Source organism: Strongylocentrotus purpuratus, unplaced genomic scaffold (assembly GCF_000002235.5).
Source record: "Strongylocentrotus purpuratus isolate Spur 01 unplaced genomic scaffold, Spur_5.0 spur5_scaffold_3, whole genome shotgun sequence".
Taxonomy (NCBI): Eukaryota; Metazoa; Echinodermata; class Echinoidea; order Camarodonta; family Strongylocentrotidae; genus Strongylocentrotus; species Strongylocentrotus purpuratus.
In genome coordinates, this window is record NW_022145609.1 from 4,292,807 (window position 1) to 4,313,566 (window position 20,760).

General features: G+C 37.8%; 1 protein-coding gene across 2 annotated transcripts; it reads right to left on the minus strand.

Moving 5' to 3' along the window:
- Positions 1-9,025: 9,025 nt before the first annotated feature.
- LOC115928699 (thioredoxin domain-containing protein 12-like) lies at positions 9,026-18,807 on the minus strand. 2 transcript variants are annotated; one of them, XR_004066188.1, is made up of 7 exons: positions 18,622-18,807; positions 14,818-14,878; positions 13,932-13,984; positions 12,823-12,896; positions 11,727-11,880; positions 10,733-10,921; positions 9,026-10,650 (listed from the first exon to the last, which is right to left on the minus strand). XR_004066188.1 is itself a non-coding variant. In XM_030996484.1 (6 exons), exons 1-6 carry the CDS (start codon positions 18,701-18,703, stop codon positions 10,860-10,862), a joined length of 486 nt encoding a protein of 161 aa, XP_030852344.1. In that variant the 5' UTR covers positions 18,704-18,807; the 3' UTR covers positions 9,026-10,859. The 2 variants fall into 2 exon arrangements, 1 of the variants encoding a protein (XP_030852344.1); XM_030996484.1 differs by having other exon boundaries at positions 9,026-10,921.
- Positions 18,808-20,760: the final 1,953 nt, after the last annotated feature.

Consider the following 20,760-nt stretch of genomic DNA (forward strand, 5'->3'; position numbering starts at 1 on the left):
GTATCACATTCAAAGTTCTTCTTCTTACATACAAAATTCTCCATGGCCAAGCCCCTAAATATCTTTCAGATTTGATTTCCATACGTTCTTCTAGTTCTTTAAGACATCTTCGATCATCATCAACCTTGCAGTTAACCCTCGGACCTCGTACCGCTACAAAATATGGCGACCGAGCTTTCTCAGTAAATGCCCCTATCCTTTGGAACAAATTACCAGCGCACTTTCATAATATTCATTCTCTCGACCAATTCAAGTCCTTGCTGAAAACGCACCTTTTTAATTCATAAATAATATTCTGCAGTTGTGAGTCGGTCAAAGGAGGTGCACACCGTCTTATTTTTTGTTTGTTCGATCCTATGTTTGATCCTATGTTTGACCTCTTGTATGTATGTTTGTTTGATCTCACTCTTATCTTATTTTGTATTATTATATATGCATGATTTATTGAATAAAGAACAGATGTATAAGTTGTGTGTTTATTATAAGTTTTGGTAAATAATTGTTAAGTCAGAATATGGTGCGCTTAGAGACACCAGTATTAAGCGCCTTATAAATATTGTTTATTATTATTATTATTTAGTACACTATTTCAATTGTTGCAAGAATTATAACGAAACTTAAACAGCTACTTTCAAAATGTTATAGAAACAGTAAATGTCTTATGTGGTTTTTATATCCTGGTACTTGGTTAGGTAATCCCTTTGGCAGCTCACTCAGGAAGCTATACTGGGATGGTAGGTGCTCATGAGGCGAGTAACTACAATATCACTTCTAGTTTGTAAGTTAAGGGATGAAAGGGTAAATTTACGGCTAATTTCGTCAAAGTAACTGTCATTTACAATGCAAAAATGCCACTTTTCACTGATTCAATATTTGTGTACAATAATCTTTTTTATCTGTTTTTCACTTCAAGCTGTGTAACATTTCTTATCGTCAGGTTATAGATATGTTTTGTACATATTGGTTAAACGTGTACATTATATAGATTTATTCAGAATCTTGAGCCGAAGGCAGGATAAATATCTTGTTGTAAACTTGTGTAAGAATATATATTATTCAGTGTTAAGGTCTATTAAAAATCAGTATGATTTCTTTAAAACACGTCGGTCACCCTTTTGCCCAGGTAACGCATGGATAAATGCATGATAGATAGTTCAGCCTTCGCTTGCTTTCTTCACCTTTCTGCCAGTCACCCGTTTGTCGCACGTGCAATTTTGCACAAATCAATAGGCACCAACTATTGACGGAAGCATTGCTTTGTCCAACACATGCAGTCGCTTTGTAAAATTACTAATTTCTGGTCTTGATTAGCTCCGTGACAACCATTTTAATACTGGTACAGATTAATGTTACACTGCAACTGTTAAATATTCCTGAAGTGGAGCAGGGGTTTAATTGTGTTGCATGAAAAGAGTTAACTCGTGAAATAAGCTGTGATAAATGAATAAATGCAAAGTGACACCAAGACTTTTCAGGGTTTTTTTTTCCAAGATGGGGTGCCGAATCTGCTATTATCCCTCCCAACTTCAGAATATTCAGGCCAGCCTGAATAGTAATTGAATGCACGTAGTTCATTTGTTCTGAAGATCAAGATATCTTTCTCTCTCTCTCTCTCTCTCTCTCTTTCCTTCTCTCTCTCTCTCTCTCTCTCTCTCTTTCTCTCTTTCCTTCTCTCTTTCTCTCTCTTTCCTTCTCTCTCTCTCTTACCTTCTCTTTCTCTCTCTCTCTCTCTCTCTCTTTATCTATGTTTATCATGTCGGTCACTCCGTCTATCATGGATGTTTAAGTATTTAACAGGTGAACAAAGTGCTTGGAAAATTTTGTTTAAATATTGGATCAAGAAAATTGAGTATTTGCCTCTTTGTTCACATTTGAATTGCAAAAAGAGCGATATGTATCGTTGTGACAGTGGCATTCGAAATTACTTTATCACCTAAGTCATTTGTTTCGTGTACTATTGATGCATGACGTGAATACACAATATTTGTAATATCACTTCCTCAGGCAATGTGCCTAGTATAGCGCCACCTATTGATATTCACTCAGAAGGATACATGAACATGGTTTTACCATGAACAGAGGTTCAAGAATCCCTTTTTGTCAGCGCATCAAGGAGATTTAAGTCATATTGTTGTCATTAAGTCAGGCAAAGAGGTCAGTTTTGTTATTTATTTAATGTATTTCTATGAATTTTCGAAACATAAAGTGGAATTTAGTGTTTATGTTTTGAACTTCATACTGAGAGATGTTGATGTTTGCAGTATGTAATGTAATGTAAGAAATACAAGCCCATGCTGGTTTTACCTTGTATCAAGAACAAAGATAACAGTAAAGATACTGCTAAATACTTTGAAGATATATTATGAGAGTGCTGAAGCACTAAGTAGAGATTTTGAATTTATTATTGTCTAGTTAATTGTTCAACCAAGCTATTATAGTGAAGTCTAGTAGAGACACTCGTAATGCGAGTTTGTATTTATGTAAAGCCATAATGCAGATGGACTAGAATAGTGACTGGGGATATTTGAATAGGTTATGAAGATTATGACACAATCTACATTATTTCATGAGTATCTCAAAGAGACTGTGTTATTGCTATATTGATGATGCTATGATGTACTTGTATTTACGATTCTTTATATGTGATTTATCCACAGTTTTCACGGAATGAAACGGATGAAATGGTCACTCAAATCATTAAATGCTACAAATTCTCGTAGAAGCCTTTGTTTAGACTTGTTTATTTGATATCGACCTCGCTGCAGCCACAGTATCGTATTTGTAGAAAGAAAGAAAAGTGGCTTAACTTTTATGTAGACATGTTTTGTTCCAGAGGTAAATTGAAATACATTTATATGTTTAAAGTAACATGTATCGAAATTGAAATGATTTGGTATAATAGCGATATTAAAAATAGATATGAGTTATTGCATTTTCCAAACTGGATAAGAAATAATATACTTAGAGTGTAACATGTCTTAGTAAACAGTATTTGGAAAGAAGTTGATTCCATTTATATTAATTTTCAAGAAAACGAATTACTTTCCGCCTTCAATTGGCAAAGTTAAAAAGTGTATTTCCGATTTTTGGTTACAGAAGTTACGTAATAGGATACAATATGTAAATAGTTCACAGATACACAGATCCCAGATACAACTGACCACCTTTTCCTGGTTTGTCAAAGGTTTCGCTTTTTTGGAAGCTTGTATTCAAATTAATGGATACTTCGTTTAATGTTAAAATCTTTACGAACGAAAAAAATCATTTAATAGGTCATGAAATAGAGAGAAGAGAAATTAATCTTGTAAATCTTATTTTAAACCTTGCTCAGTTTATTATCTATAGAAACTTTATTAGAGAATATTTTGGAAGTGAAAAGCCAAGATACATGCTGTATTTGATAAAAGAATTAAAGGTAGAAATTCGCATCTCCAGGCGCGGATCCAGGATTTCTTAGGGGGGGGGGGCCAAATTTGAAATTATGTGAGCCAAATATTGGTACGTGATGGTGACCAGCAGTGACGTAACACTGGGGGGGGTGGGTGCAGGGAGGGGCGAGTTCCCCCCTCCCTCCTCCGCGAAGCGCGGAAGCTTTCACATTTCAATAAATTATTAGAGAAAGAAGACGATACGTTGTACCGTTCCCCAAAATAATCCTCGTCTAAATTACGTCCCCCCCCCCCCTCACGCGCGAAGCGCGGAAGCTTTTACGTTTCATTAAATCATTAGAGAAGAAGACGATTCGTTGTACCGTTCCCAAAAATAATCCTCGTCTGGATTATGTTTCCCCCCCCCCCCCTCCCGCGCGAAGCGCTTAAGCTTTTACGTTTCATTAGATTATTAGAGAAAGAAGACGATTCATCGTACCCCTCTCGAAAATAATCCTCGTATGAATTTATTTTCCCCCTCCCGCTCGAAGCGCGGAAGCTTTTACGTTTCATTAAATCATTAGCAAAAGAAGACGATTCGTTGAACCGTTATGGCTTTTAATCCTCGTCTAAATTCAGTTCCCCCCCCCCCCCCCTCCCGCGCGAAGCGCGGAAGCTTTTACGTTTCATTAAATCATTAGAAAAAGAAGACGATTCGTTATACCGTTCTCGACTCTTAATCTTCGTCTAAATTCAGTTCCACCCCTCCCGCGCGAAGCACAGAAGCTTCGACGTTTCATTAAATTATTAAAGAAAGAAGACGATTCGTTGTACGGTTCTCGAAAATTATCCTCGTCTGAATTCAGTTCTCCTTCCCTCCCCCGCGCGAAAGCCTTGACGTTTCATTAATTCATTAGAGAAAGAAGACGATTCTTATTACCATTCTCGACTCTTAATCCTTGTCTAAATTCAGTTTTACCCCCCCCCCCCCCCCTTCTATGGAAGCAGGAGACCGTCAAAAACATGGATATACGTCGTGTCGTAATTCGAATTGCCACACTACCTAAATAATTACGTCGTGTAGTAATTCGAATTGCCACACTACCTAAATAATTACGTCGTGTCGTAATTCGAATTGCTACACGACGTAATTCCGAATTACTGCCCAACGATTTAACGTCATGACGTTAAATGAATTAACTACACGACGTTAAATAATTAAGGTCGTGTAGCAATTCAAATTACTACACGACCTAAATAATTACGTAGTGTCGTAATTCGAATTGCCACACGACCTAAATAATTACGTCGTGTTGTAATTAATTACTGCTCAACGATTTAACGTCGTGTAGTTAAATCATTTAACGTCGTGTAGTTAATTCATTTAACGTCGTGTAGTTAAATCAACCAATGAGGTCTTTCGTAATATATGCGATGCGAAGATCATATTTGCGCGCCAAAAATATGTATACGATGCGCGTTTGTGTGCGCTATAGTATGGAAGCAGGAGACCGTCAAAAACATGGATATACGTCGTGTCGTAATTCGAATTGCCACACTACCTAAATAATTACGTCGTGTAGTAATTTGAATTGCCACACTACCTAAATAATTACGTCGTGTCGTAATTCGAATTGCTACACGACGTAATTCCGAATTACTGCCCAACGATTTAACGTCATGACGTTAAATGAATTAACTACACGACGTTAAATAATTAAGGTCTTGTAGCAATTCAAATTACTACACGACCTAAATAATTACGTAGTGTCGTAATTCGAATTAACACACGACCTAAATAATTACGTCGTGTTGTAATTAATTACTGCTCAACGATTTAACGTCGTGTAGTTAAATCATTTAACGTCGTGTAGTTAATTAATTTAACGTCGTGTAGTTAAATCAACCAATGAGGTCTTTCGTAATATATGCGATGCGAAGATCATATTTGCGCGCCAAAAATATGTATACGATGCGCGTTCGTGCGCGCTATAGTAGTGGCCGGTCTTCGCATCGCATATATTACGAACGGTCTCATTGGTTGATTTAACTACACGACGTTAAATGAATTAACTACACGACGTTAAATGATTTAACTACACGACGTTAAATCGTTGAGCAGTAATTAATTACAACACGACGTAATTATTTAGGTAGTGTAGCCATTCGAATTACTACACGACGTAATTATTTACGTCGTGTAGTTAATTCATTTCACGTCATGACGTTAAATCGTTGGGCAGTAATTCGGAATTGCGTCGTGTAGCAATTCGAATTACGACACGACGTAATTATTTAACGTCGTGTAGTTAATTCATTTCACGTCATGACGTTAAATCGTTGGGCAGTAATTCGGAATTGCGTCGTGTAGCAATTCGAATTACGACACGACGTAATTATTTAGGTAGTGTGGCAATTCAAATTACTACACGACGTAATTATTTAGGTAGTGTGGCAATTCGAATTACGACACGACGTATATCCATGTTTTTGACGGTCTCCTGCTTCCATAGTGGCCGGTCTTCGCATCGCATATATTACGAACGGTCTCATTGGTTGATTTAACTACACGACGTTAAATGAATTAACTACACGACGTTAAATGATTTAACTACACGACGTTAAATCGTTGAGCAGTAATTAATTACAACACGACGTAATTATTTAGGTAGTGTGGCAATTCGAATTACTACACGACGTAATTATTTAGGACGTGTAGTAATTTGAATTGCTACACGACCTCAATTATTTAACGTCGTGTAGTTAATTCATTTAACGTCATGACGTTAAATCGTTGGGCAGTTATTCGGAATTACGTCGAATTACGACACGACGTAATTATTTAGGTAGTGTGGCAATTCGAATTACTACACGACGTAATTATTTAGGTAGTGTGGCAATTCGAATTACGACACGACGTATATCCATGTTTTTGACGGTCTCCTGCTTCCATACCCTTCTGCGCGAAGCGCGGAAGCTTTACCTTTTATCAAATTATTAGAGAAAGAAGACGATTCGTTGTACCGTTCTCGACACTTAATCCTCGTCTGAATTTCAATAATGTTCTTTGTCTACTCCCTTTTCTTCCTACGTCCTCTTCCTTTTCACTCCTCTCTTTATTTGGCTGGCGTTTTTTTAGGGACCACCCCCACCGCCCCCTGGATGAACATATGTTGATACCTTGTCCGCCCCCGGTAAGCTCAGGGGTTTAAGGCAATAATTTACGGTCAAATTAGCATTCAGGGGTCCGCCTTAGGGCCCTAGGCGGGGTCCAGGGGCAGAGCCCCAGAAGTTCAGGGGTTTTAGGCATTTAATTACGGTCAGACGAGCATTATTTTGATACCTAATTGTGACACTTGCAGGTCACTAATTGGCGTGGGGTTCAGGGAGCGGAGCCCCCGGAAGCTCAAGGGTTTTAGGCACTTAATTACGGTCAGATGAGTATCAAGGGGCCCATCTTAGGGCTCTTGGTTGGGTCCAAGGGGCAGAGCCCCCGTAAGCTCAGGGGTTTTAGGCGTTTAATTACGGCCATATGAGCAATTTTTGATACCTTATCATTTTGTGACACTGGCAGGACACTATTTGGCGTGGGGTCCAGGGGGCAGGGCCCCAGGAAATCAGGGGTTTGGGGCATTAAATTGCCGTCAGATGAGCATCTAAGGGCCCGCCTTAGGGCCCTAGGTGGAATCTAGGGGGGCAGAGCCCTCGGGGTTTTAGGCATTTAATTATGGTCAGATGAGCATATTTTGATACCTCATTATAATGTGACACTAGCAGTTAACTATTTTTCTTTCTTGCTCTCTTTCTTTCTATTTCTCTTTAATATACTTTTTCAAAAAAAGTGTGGGGGGGTCGGGGATCCTGATCCCCGCCGTTTCGCGGTCCCTGATATGTAGGCATTTCATAAAGCATTTTCTTGCCTGGCTGAAAATTTATGAATTTGTCATTTTCCAACAAACAACTTTCCTTCCTTCCTTCTCTTTTATTTTTTGATTGGGGGGGGGGAGGCGACAGCCTGGAAGGCAAGTCCTCCCCCCCCCCATCTTCTTCTTCGCTCTTTTTTATCTTCTTCCTCTTCTTTTTTTCGCTTTCTCTCCTATTTCCCTTCCCTTTCTTTTCCTTCTCTCTCTCCTTTTTTTTTTTTTTTTTTTTTGCGGGGGGGGGCAAGGCCCGCTCGGCCCCCCCCCCCCCTGGATCCGCACCTGCCTACCTCAATATGGAATGAAATCATAACAAATTCGATACAAATAAAGTAACTAAAATATTTCATTATTTTAGTTAGTGATTATGTCACATTAGTTTCATGTTTGTACTACAGAGTGAGTCAAATAAAAAAAAGTATACACCTAGCAAAATTCCTAATTATTTTAAAAATCATTTATAAACAGTAAACTAAATGTGCTTTGTGTGTGTGTTCCTTGTGTGTGTTTGTGTGTGTGTGTGTGTGTGTGTGTGTGTGACTTTGCTTCTGAAAAAAGCATATTGCAATGCATCTCATATGATACATTCAATTCATTCTCTTCCTTTGAAACTTTTGCGCAAGTCGATTCTTGCACTGTCGCAAACAATGTCTCCTGTTCATCCAAACGTGAACACATCACACAGAAATGATACCAAACGACTCGGGACATAGCAATCGTTCAAAACATGTAAGATAATCTTTCATTCATAGCTGACTTTTAAAATAAATGACAATTTTCCGAGTGTAAACTTTTTTTTGACTCACACGGTATATATGATATGTTACAATCGCGTGAATTCTGTATTTAAGCTCTGTTGTAAATAGTTATTTTATAATATGAACAAATAAAGTCCCTCGAAAGAGGATAAATGGAAGAAAAAAATAAATCTGTATCTCACTCCTTTCTCCCCAATCACCTAGTTTTCTTCTCTCTCTCTCTCTCTCTCACCTTCTCTCTCCCTCATCTCATTCTCTCTCACTCATCGTCCCACTCTCTCTTTCTCTACTTGTCTCCCTCCTACCAGCTCTTACTCCCTTCCTCCTCTCTCCTTTATCCCCAATCACCTAGCTCTCTTCTCTCTCTCTCTTTCTCTGCCTGTATCCCTCCTACCAGCTCCCGCTCCTTATATCCCCTTCACTCAATTCTTCTCTATTTCTCTACTGCTTACTACAATTACTTATATTTTACCGTAATTGTATAATGTACCAAGCGACACAACAGACAAGTGTGTTTATCTCCCCTCCCCCCCCCCCTTTCTTTCTCTCTCTCTCTCTCTCTCTCTCATTATGAAGAAAGGGAAAGAGCAACTGTGTTATAGGACACAAAGATCAGATGACATGTGCTCCATGGTCTATCCAGGGTATGTGATCTATCTCCTATCTCCTGCACGAGTCCCTTCTACATTCATGTTTAACCCTAGTACCAACTCTGTACCTTAACCTAAACCTCTACCTAAAGGTAACCCAATCACAATGCTAGCCCTAACCATAAATGTCACCTAAACAAATATCAGGTTACCACGAAAGAATTGAGATTTATCTTTTTTCTTTTTTATTCATGCAGTGTAATAACATTCTATATACAAATATATATAAATGTCTAGATAACATACACAGCCTAATAAATTCAAACTAAGATCTTTTGTTACTCAATGAATATGTCACCTATAGAATGTAGACAAAAGCATGAAATTAGTAAAGCTTGTTTAGCTTGTGAGAATGTATTTTGCTTAGTCCATCTACCAATTAGAAAAGTAATCATCTGTGACAATTTGACAAGAACCAATTTGCCTGTCCATGATTTTGTAGAAAAAAAGAATGCGATTCCAACTATAAGCTCGGATAAATATGAATCTCCCTAAATTGATATTAAAACATTTTATCCAGACACCAGGGCCCTGTTTCACAAAACTTGTCATCCGTAACAAGGTACCATAACTTTTATAAGCTACTGAACTCGTGGCATTGATTGGCTGAGAGCAAATTTGTAAATTTGTCATAGCAATTTAGCATTTGTTATGGAGAAAAAGTTTTATAACACAGGGCCCAGAATCATGAGTCTAATATAGGTATTTTGTGTAATTACTCAGTCCATGCATTTCATACGAAAATATATAAACAAACCATTTTCCACCTCTATATGTATAATGAAGTTTGGTATGGGTCAAGGACTGTCAGATTAATCCACAAAGTACCTCAAAATACTTCAAAATATGAGTATTCCAAGGCGCTTGTCTGTAAAAGTATACAACTATAAAGGCCCATACTAATAGAGTATACAACTATAAAGGCCGATAGACTAAGCAATCATTATTTTGTTTATAAATTTATGAAAAACTAATAAAATTCAGCTACAGAATATTTCTAACATTTACATGCACCTAACAAATCTTATCATTCTTAAAATCCTTTTCTAAGTATCCTATTCTAACTAAGTATCCACTTTGCGACGTTGAATGCTAAAGTGTGTATGTCTATGATGTTGGTCTCAAAGAAACGATTATTTTTGACCAAGTATACCATGAACCATCTTCAAAGGCATGAATCACTATTACAGATGAAGACCTGACCCTTGTTAATGAAACGGCCATTGCAGCAATCGGGCGATGGAAGAACTTAATTTAAAATTTAATTTAATTTAATAAGGAACTTTACATAACTATCTTGATCTAAGGAGACATGAACGAACGAACCATTACAATATATATCTGTTTTGACCACAATACTAAATAAACTTCAAACAAAGTTTGCACTCGAAAGCCAGTGAGGCATTAACATTTTGGGTGCTTTCTTCAACTCTCTGCAAGGTCACTTGTTTACCACACGTGCACAAAACGATAGACGCTACTAAACAAAACGATTCATTGTGCATCACGATGGTTTTGCAAAATTACCCGTTACTAGGGTCTTGATTATTTCCATGACAACCCTTTTAATATCAGTATAGATTAATCTTGCACTGGACATAGTTCAATAATCTTGAAAGCCTTTGGTAGGCCTATATCTATCCCATAAAAGAATAACATTGGCTAACATGTGGCAAAGGGACGATATCTGCATCGCATATAAATAGTATACATTATATGAGGTAATGTTATTCTGACCATCAGAAAATGATGAACTTGTGCTTGACTTATATCGTATTGTGAACAAATTATGTTTTAAACGTCTTATTATTGTCAAGATAAGTAGCATAAGTAAGGGACATCAAAAGGCCTGTCATACACTTTTAGAAAGAGTTAGCACCTTTCTGTCTCTGAATAGACAAATCATAAAGGCCCAAATTCACAAAGAGGTTTAAATTCAACCCATGGTTTAAATCTTTATTTACATAACCCATAAGCGTGACACAGACAGAGGTCCAATATTTTGCACTAATTTTTAAACCATGGGTTATGTAAACGAGGGTTTAAAGTAACCATGGGTTAAGTTAAACCTCCTTTGTGAGTTCGGGCCCTAGTGTTTACATCACAAGAGTGGGCACCTGCCATTATTGCTTGATGGTAAATAGTTTAAACTAGAGATCCATGTCACAACTCATCATTTCTGCTTCCTCCTAGTGCTTTGACTGCAGACTTCATTGCTTCAGTCACTGTAAGGGATGAATGAGAGACAAAAAAATATATAAAACAAGAGAAACCATAATTGCAAAATTTCATTCAAAGCTGAATATATGACAAAGATTTGACAAGTGGCAATAAAAGGGAAATAAGATTTAGAAAGAAGTTGTTGCACAATTTAATAAATTGGAAATGAAGTAAGGGAACCCAAAAGATCATAATTGATATTTTTCATAAAAAGGTAATTATATGACAAAGATTTGAAAAGTGGCAATAAGAGGGCAATAAGATTAAAAAGAAGTTGTTACATAATTTAATAATTGGAAAAGAAGTACCGGTAAGGGAACCAAAAAAATATAATTGATATATTTCATTCAAAGCTAATTAAATAACAAAGATTTGAAAAGTGGCAATAAGAGGGAAATAAGATTTAGAAAGAAGTTGTTACACAATTTAATAATTGGAAAAGAAGTAAGGGAACCAAACAAAAACGAAAGGCATTGAGTTCCTACATTAGCACTACCAGGGGATCTTAATTATTTGTACCTTACTTGTAGAATTCTCAACTTTGTTTTTGCAGATTTGAATTTGAAGTACATGTACATGTACATGTATGTTCAGGAGATGTAAATCATTTTGAAAGAATGATTTGGCTGAGCATGCAACCAAGCATATTATTTTGTTGTACCTGTCTCTATCGAAACGTTGGGTGGGGTGGGGGAAGGGGCTACATATTACACCCCCCCCCCCCCTAATCTGCAGATCAATATCTATAGGAAGTGTGTTATATAACCTACTAAACATATACATGTATCACTCATGACTAGCTGTACATACCCATTAGAGCATTTGAATAGAAGTACTTGTATTGGGGATTTCCTAACGTGTTGATTAGGTCAGGTTGAACTACGCCATCTGAGTTTAGAAAGAGTATACGAGGAATGTATCCACCGTCGGGTTGAAATTGAGACCCTTCAGGTTCCTCGTCATCCTGGGGAAGATAACCATCACAAAACATCACAATGAAAGTTTGATCTCTTAACCCTTTCAGTACCATCATATATACTTCTATCAACTTCAGCTCCAACTTTTTCAACTCCCAAAGTAAATCTTTTGATCCACTGGCCCACAATTTTAGAAACAAATCCCCTGCATTTTTGAACAATATTAATTCCCTTCACTTCTTCAACAAAAAAAAATAAACAAATACCAATTTAACTTCATGTACTTAAAGTGTACCCATAACCAAAACATATCTTGCTCGTGATGTAACGGGTTCCAAGTCGCTCTATTGAATTCAAAATATAAGCTTCAAATATTATTTCTACAAAGAGATATTATAGTTTAAATACGTTCTCAGTAAAAAGCCAACACACAATTATGCACTCGCATAGAATAGGGTGCGCATGAAACCCAAGTGTGACTTATATTCTGTGTGAACCTTTTATGCAGGATTTTATGTTATCCTTTATTGTTATTATTTATTATCCTTTACCTGTGTATACACTCGAGGATAGTGCCTCGTATCATTTGAAATTACTATTGTCATTATTCCTAGCATAAAATGTTCAAAATAAGGGGCTCAAGGCAAATCTGAATACACATTCACATTCTAGTTTCAGATTGGCTAAAAATTTCATCCATGATACGTGAACATATTTTCAAGAATCCAGGCTAACTCGGCTCAAAGACAAGTCGGCCCAGCTGCAAAAATGGTCAGTTTTTGTCATTTTACCCTAACTCTAACTCTAACCCTAACCCTTAACCTACCGGGTAACCCTAAACCTGCATAAACTGACCGTTTTTGCAGCTGGGCCGAGTTGTCTTTGAGCCAAGTAAGCCGGACTCCATTTTGAACTACTGAGATATCATATTATATTATATATATATATATATATATATATATATATAGGATTTTAAAATGACAACTCACCTCTACGTTGACCATCACAAAGTCACTGCTTAATTTAAGTATTTCTTCACTGGCAGCAAACTTGGGTTTTAATGCTACATGGTGAAGACAGGAAAGGAAAACAGAGAGATATCAATGTGTGGAACACAATGCAAAGTGTCACAATGGGGTAACATTCATCAAGATAAGAAGCAATCATCACTTTACAACAGGGCTCTGCACTATTTTTTTCCATGCGGGGTCCCCCCCCCCCCCCCCCCCACTCAGTGTTATTTATGGTACGCATATGCATGTTCCCTTTTTTTGAAAACACCCCCCCCCCCCCTAAGTCTGGTGTGTAAAGTCAATACGGGCCAGATTTTTGTGTACTACGAGCCGGACTTTGGTGCGTGAAAAGTATCCCCTTTACCGGACATTTTGGTAACACGCATTGTATCACGCATGGTATATGTACGAGGCTAAGATCCCATGACTTAGATTGTAAGTAGCCAAATATATCAGTCTAGCCACTGTCAGTATTAAGCTATATTTGGCAAGTTTGATGATTATCAAGTTAAGGGTATGAATAATTTAGTTGTTAAATTAAGGTCTCAGAGTAACAATAAAACTTGGAAGGAGAATTGCATCAAAGCATAAAGTCCTTTGGTCCAGGGCTCTCTTAGAGGCTTCTGTTTATTTTGTTAAGATAATCTTGATCTGGTTCAATCTGAGCCATATTTAGAAACATTTCCAAACAAATTCCATGACTAATATTTCATGAGTAATGTTTGTTGAGAAGGATTTGGACCTGTGTGTGTGTGTGTGTGTGGGTGTAAATTGATTCTTACCGACGTGATATGATTATGGGACCAACCTTTAACGTCACCATCTGAAAGACATTGCTTATTTTCATACCAAGGTATGCTTGACCCAGTTTGTAGGCAAAGAAAGCATAAATCATAATTCATAAAACATGTCTATTTAAAATTCAAACCTGTTGCTGTTACAAATTAAAAGCCAACCTGTTTCCACAGTTCCATTTTGCATTAGTCACTTCAAATTTGTCAAAAAGTTTTCTAATACACATCTAAAGCTTTCCTGCTTCCTCTGTCATTTGATCTCAAATGAAGAATACAAGATTATTAATTCACCTTTACATGCTCCACACCAAGTCTTGTGAATGACCAACATCATAGGTTTGTTGCTGAAAGAACAATATTATTAGAGATCACATGGTAATATACACACATACATACATACAGATCCAGGCTAACTTAGACCTGGGGACAACGCAGCCCTGCTGCTAAAACTGTGATTTTTTGGTCATTTTTTGGTCATTTATTTAACCTAACCCTAACTCTAACCCGAGCCCAAACCCTAAACCTGCAAAAACTAATGGTTTTTGCAACGGGCCCCAGTTGTCCCGGGTCCGAGTTAGCCCGTCCCCATACATACATGTACATACATAGTTTTGTGCTTTGGCTCAAAAACTTTAATATTCCTGGGTCCATATTAAATTCAGTACACGTCAGTATTATACTTAGTATTTTACTTCGCTAAGAAATTCTGATTGCATCTGAGCATTTACTTTTAAAGCAAGCCAACTGCAAGGTAAAATAATTACTGACAAGCATTGTGATGTCACACGGTCACTCCAAATTTATGTGCAACAAACCCATCGCATCATATGCACCCTTATAATAATTGTGCGCAGCATTTGATGACCATGTATGAAAATTATATGCCTGCCAATCAGGCCCTCTAGAATAATTGGTCTTCTAGGGAGTCTTATCCAACACATGTAGATCACAACACCTAGGCTCAAGAAATGTTTTAAGTTGGCAACATATATACATGTTTAAGTTTAAAATCAATACTCCACAAAAAATTTGGCATAACTTCAGGAAATCATTTATTTCCTACTAGAAAAATACACCAATCAGCATCACCCATTTGAAGAAAAAGAATAATGTATTTTAAAAAAAGTGATGTATGGGTTTTAACCATTGAGTAAGCTACTTATCATCATAAACTTACTTCTCTTTGGCTAGCTTCAATCCATCTTCAAAGGTAACCCAATCATATTGTTCTCCTAAACCTGTTAAAAGAAAAGAAAACATTTCTTTCACAAGTGCAGGTTTTCTTTTTCCTTTTTTTCAGATATAAAACTTGATTTTGAAATTAGACAACAATAATAATTACTGTATAAAGGTGAGCGCGGGGGAGTGACGCTAAATTCAGCACACTCCCTGCCCTAAGTATGCTGAACTAATTAATGTCAATTGGTGACATCATCATCCTTTACGCGCAGTAACAGTTTAAACTACGGCTGCGAGAATTTCAACACAGGGTGCAACTTCGACCAACAAAATGCTGAAAAAAGACATCTAAATGCATCATACAGCCAAGCCTAGGCTTAATTTTCAAGTATAAATGTGTAGTGATTCGGCCCAAGCCCCTGTGGCTTTTTGTGCATGTGGGCGAGTCGTTGTGGCCTGGTTTAGAATAGAATAACGTTAGATTTGAACCAATACTGAAAGTCAAAGGACGCAATTTGACAAGTCGAGCTGCTCCTTGCTTCGTGCTTTCGTCCCCGACTGGTATACCTTCAAACCTTGTGACGTTAGAGCACGTTTTTATTTCTTTTTTTTGTATACGGTATGGTTTGGCGGGAGGTTTTTTTGGAAACCGGGAGATAATACATCGTTGGCGGGAGAGCGGGAGAAAGGCGTGGTGGCGGGAGTCTCCCGCTACAAGCTTTTGGGGCGCCAGGAGAATGAGCGTGGTGGCGTGAGACTCCCTCCAAATGCGGGAGGGTTGACAGCCCTGAGTAACTTGTTGCTCGTCTAGCGTCTTGCCCATGTCAAAGACAGATTTGTAAAACACATTTACCGGACGAGTCATCTTGACTAGCCTTAAAGGCTCCCTGGAAATGTTTTTTATGATATGTTATTCCAGGGAGCCTTAACCGGGTCCCATAGTACTGCACGGAGAGACATGTAAACAACACCTTAAATGTGTCCCAAATCACACTTTCCCGCACCCGACCAATATTGGACAGTGGCCTTGATGAATTGTGTCGGACTTTTAGTCCTATATAATTACCTCCTGAATTTAAAATCGGAGGTAAGAATAACAAAATAATTTCAAATTTATTACCAGCGCTCTAGCGCTGGATTTCAGACAGCATGCATGCGCGTAAATGCATGCGCATGCAACGACTTGCATACCTTGCCGACGATATATCTACCCATATGGCCAAAGCTGAGATTAGGGAGGCCAATGCCCAAATCTAACTTTCTAATTACGAATTTGTTTAAAATAAAACAAAGATTAAAAGAAAGCATTTACTTTCACTAAGAAAACTCACCCATCTGCCGACTCCAGAAGTTCCATAAAATAGGAGATATCCAGCTTTTAAGCACTCCCTTCCTTCTACGCTTGGCCGTACGCAAGAGCCTTGAAACAATCAATTTCATGGTCCCAAAAATTACGTCGAGAATTAGACAGGCCCGAGGGAATGGGCGTGTCATCATGGTCATTGCCCGGACAACAAGTTCAAAACTTCGCGCGAAAGTACATTCATCATCACCGGCTAGCCTTGAATTAGTCGCACACACCGACACAGTACTATAGGCCGTCCAGGTACGCGATCGAGCCATGCTAGCCATGCCATAATGAGAGAAAGCTCGAAAACCACTCATTGTAAATTAAGAAAATGATTGAAATAAATAAAATGGCCTACCTTAGTTTTGATATGTATTCCAATTATTTCCTCATGAGTAAAGATCAATCTGACACTGCAAAATCCAACAGTTGCAGCGAACACAATACGATCGATAAATCCAACAGTTGCAGCGAACACAATACGGAATCAAACATAGTCAATAGGACTGCACGCATTGATAGACGTGTACTGACGGAGATATTTCTCTCCCTCTCTCTCTCTCACTAACCATGATGATATCATACACTAAAGCACACACGTTCAAATCATGGCATTCATTACACTTCTCAATTGGAGTATAGACTGCTCACGTAGACTTTTTTTTTTTTTACTGAAATGTCTTTTTTTACACTTCTCATACATTACTGCACGACACTGGTGTCTAGTGCTGAGAAAAAGGTACTATGTGTGAGACTACGTCAAATTTGTTTTGCGCGCGATGAGACCGGACCTCATACATATTCATATTATGATGTCGCAAGACTTCTATTTTGGGCTGGAACAATGACGTCTTTGTTCACAGTTTTGCTCCCCAATTTGAGATGGCTCTAGCTATGGGGCTCAAACCAACGCAAGATTGACAAAAACATCGTACTCTATCTACCTTTGAATGTGCAGTTTGTAAAAATCTGCAATTAAAAAAATATAATCCTTTTTCGTTATATTTTCTAGTTGTTAAAAGTGACATTTGTGCACAACTGATATGTTAATCTCTATCAAAAGTTCTTTGATATTAAATTGATTCCATATTTTTAGGCGCTACCTTCAGTCATTGCTTACTTTGCTTAAGTCGGGTCAACTGCCCGAGCTGTGATGGCCATCCACACATTCCTGTCCAGCATGGCTGCTTTTATCTCTGACAGTTCAAGTCCCGTATCCTTCTTGAGTAGGTCTGTATAAGTAAGATGAGGTCTTCCAGGTTTCTTCTTCCCGTGTTTAGGCTTCCAGAGTAAAAGCTGAGATATTGGTTCATTGATGTTCCTACAGCTGTGGCCTGCAAAACGTAGTCTTCTTTCCCTGATCTTTTCTGATACTTTTGGTAGATTCCCGTACAGCTCCTTATTGGTTATATGCTGGCTCCAGTGCACGTTAAATGCTGTCCTAAGAAGTCTGGTGTAGCAACCATCTAATTCTTTTGCCAGCTTTGTTGTAACTGCCCATGCTTCGCAGCCGTATAGAAGCACAGTCATTGAGAAGGATTTTAGTGAGCTATAACCTCATCGCCCTCTAGGACCCGTCTAGTTTCTCTTGTGCGTCCGTTATTTTCGTCTGCTAGCGCAATTATTGGATCAAAATACATAAAAATCTGCAAGATCGTCAACAACTGGTGAAAGACCATTACAGATCCGTGATTATAGGTATGCTGTGGAGTGTGTAATTGTGTATTTGTTATACATTTTATTCCATAGATATTTGTTTTCTTTTTTTTTCCCTTTTTTTTTCTTCTGGTAATTTTCTGACTTGGACGACGAGCGCACAAATCGTAGGCGTAGAAGCCTTACGCCCGGGCATTGGCCTCCCTACTGAGATGAGCCGACTGTTCAGCCAGCTAGCTAGTATAGAGTTTCCAGGTCGTGATAGGCGCAAATCACCAAAAAGTTGACAGAAATAAAATATCAAATATCAAATAACATGGTACACCCTCCTCCTCTTTTTCAAAAAATCCGGACGATCAACATGTAATCAATTTTACATGGCCTTAGCTCCCTTTTAACGTGTAGTGTGTGACTTTACGATCTCTACACAATGGTGTTGACCTCTGACTGGCACTTCGTTAATGTGCTGCTGCCGTAGGCGCTAACACTCATACAGCGCATATTAGGTACCGTCTAGGCTAGGCCTATACCGTATACGGAAGCAGCACAATCACGGAAATGCCAGTCAGAGGTCAACACCATTGTATCGTAAAGAGATCGTAAAGTCACACGATACACATGAAAAGGGAGCTAAGCTGTATCGGTCTGGAAAGAAATTTGCAATTGTTTCATTATTTTCTCTGATCTGGAGCTGGATGTCTTTGGAAAAGTGCAGATTTTTACATTGCAGTCCCATGCCTTGATAATTGTGTGAGCATTCATTCCGATATTTCATTAAAATAGACAAAAATTACTTACCACGTCCCTTAGTGTCCTGTGCTAGCGCACCACCAAGCACAACAAGAAATGTACCGATCAAAAGAGTTGAATACAGCTCCATTTCGATATGATCCTGATATAGACGGATAGAAATCACTTAAACTCGAGAACCACCGGAGTTAAACAGAATGATTATGAAGACGTGGCCAAATTTACTATACCGTACGCTACATATACATAGTAGCAAAAATAACGAGCGCCATCCAGCGGTGCTATAGAGGTCAGTGGGTGCTACGGTAGATAGTTCCTATGGGGCGCCATGTGACACATGTGTGATTCCGGCGTCAGATACTAGTATCATCACTCCAAATAATTGATTTTGCCCAGGGTCTCAGTCTTGTAGAAGTAATGTAAGCACGCGTGACCACATGTTTTTCAAACGCCCCCTAAACAAGGAATTATTGTGAAGCCAAAATTCACCCTATAAAGTGAGGATTTCGCGTGTTTTTATCACGAATTATACATTTATACCCTAAACTGGTATTTCACTATTTAAAGTGTACTCCTAAACAAGTATTGAGCATTTTGAAGTGAGATAGGGCCCCTATCACACTTCAAAATACTAAATACCTGTTTAGGAGACCATTTAAGTTGTTTACAATGTTAAAAAAAAATCCAATTGCGCTTCTGAATTTAAAATTCACAATGTAAAAATGTATTTCAATAGAAAAAGTATCACATCAACCTGTACACTTCCATAAGGGTGTAATATGCACAGCCATCATTTAAGTCCTTTTTTTTTTTAAATTAACCAATAGGCCTACCCTTAAACGCGTAGGCCTACAGCAGGATTTTGAAAAAAGTACCTTTTTTCTGAAATGTCCTCTTTTTTAATACGGCACCGCGTGGACAGCGTTCACTGAGCTGGCTGAGACCCCTGGGCAGTAGCGTACGCAGGATTTTTTCAAGGGGGAGGGGGGGTTTAAGCGGACACTTCTAATTTTTTATTTTTGGTCTCGGAATTTGAAAAATTGACATTTTGTTCCGTTGGAGGGGGGGGGTAAGGTCACCTTTTTTAGGTCAGCCATTGGAATTTTTTTATTTATTTTTTTTAATTAAAACAAAATAATAAAAATCTCAAAGGGGGGGGGGGGGGGAGGAAATACTGATTGACGTCATCTACGCCTTCAGTTTTTTTATATGTGTTTCTTCTTCCATTCAAACCATAATTATTGCAAGCAAACCAAAATGCCCTTTTTAATTGAAAACAGCAATGTGTTATATTTATCCTTATCATTTCTGGTAAACAAAGCTGACAATGTATTCAATTCAAATTCAAAGTTTATTCAATACTCTTAATAAACACATTTAAAACATACATCTACAGAATGGAATGATAAAAAACAAAATAGTGATATAGTCTAACATGAAATGCTAAATGAGAACGAACCTTGAATTATTAAAATTGCCCATATATGAACGGCTGGCCGAAGAGAAGGGGAAGTGGTTTCTTGAAAAAGAGCTATTATCTTATAAAGAAACTTTGGAATTGAACAAACAAAAGAAAAAAAAGATTGAAAATAAAACATTATTTGTATGCCTAAATGTTGCGGTAATTTGGATGTGACGGATGGTTAGCGAGAAGCGCACCTGAAAATGACGTATGATTGGAGAGGAGCGAGAGAGGGGGACGATCGCCAGGGGTAGGAGGTAGAAGTGACAGAGTGAATGGTATTGGGAAGGAAAAAGAGAGAATATTATATAATAGTGAGCGAAAGACAGAGAAAGACAGACACAGAGAGAGAGAGAGAGAGCACGCGATATGATAGAGCTAATAATAATAACTAGACATAATACTTGTTTGGAACAAGTATAGGTGGGCTGATCAACTAAAATTTGAGACAAAATAGAGCAAAAATAAGCGAGATACTGCTAAAAAACAATGTCATTGATGTAATGATGTAAACGAAATTCACCTTCCATAGGCATAACACGAAACTTCAGAAATTTCAGATATGTGCCCTTTAATCGAAATTTTTACTCTGATGACGTCATCAAAATGAAAAATGATTATTATTGAACTTGTAGAGAATTATCTTAGCTACAACATATCGAAATTTTGAAGAAAATCGATCAATATATACAGAGATACAATCAATTTTACATAAATATGCTGAC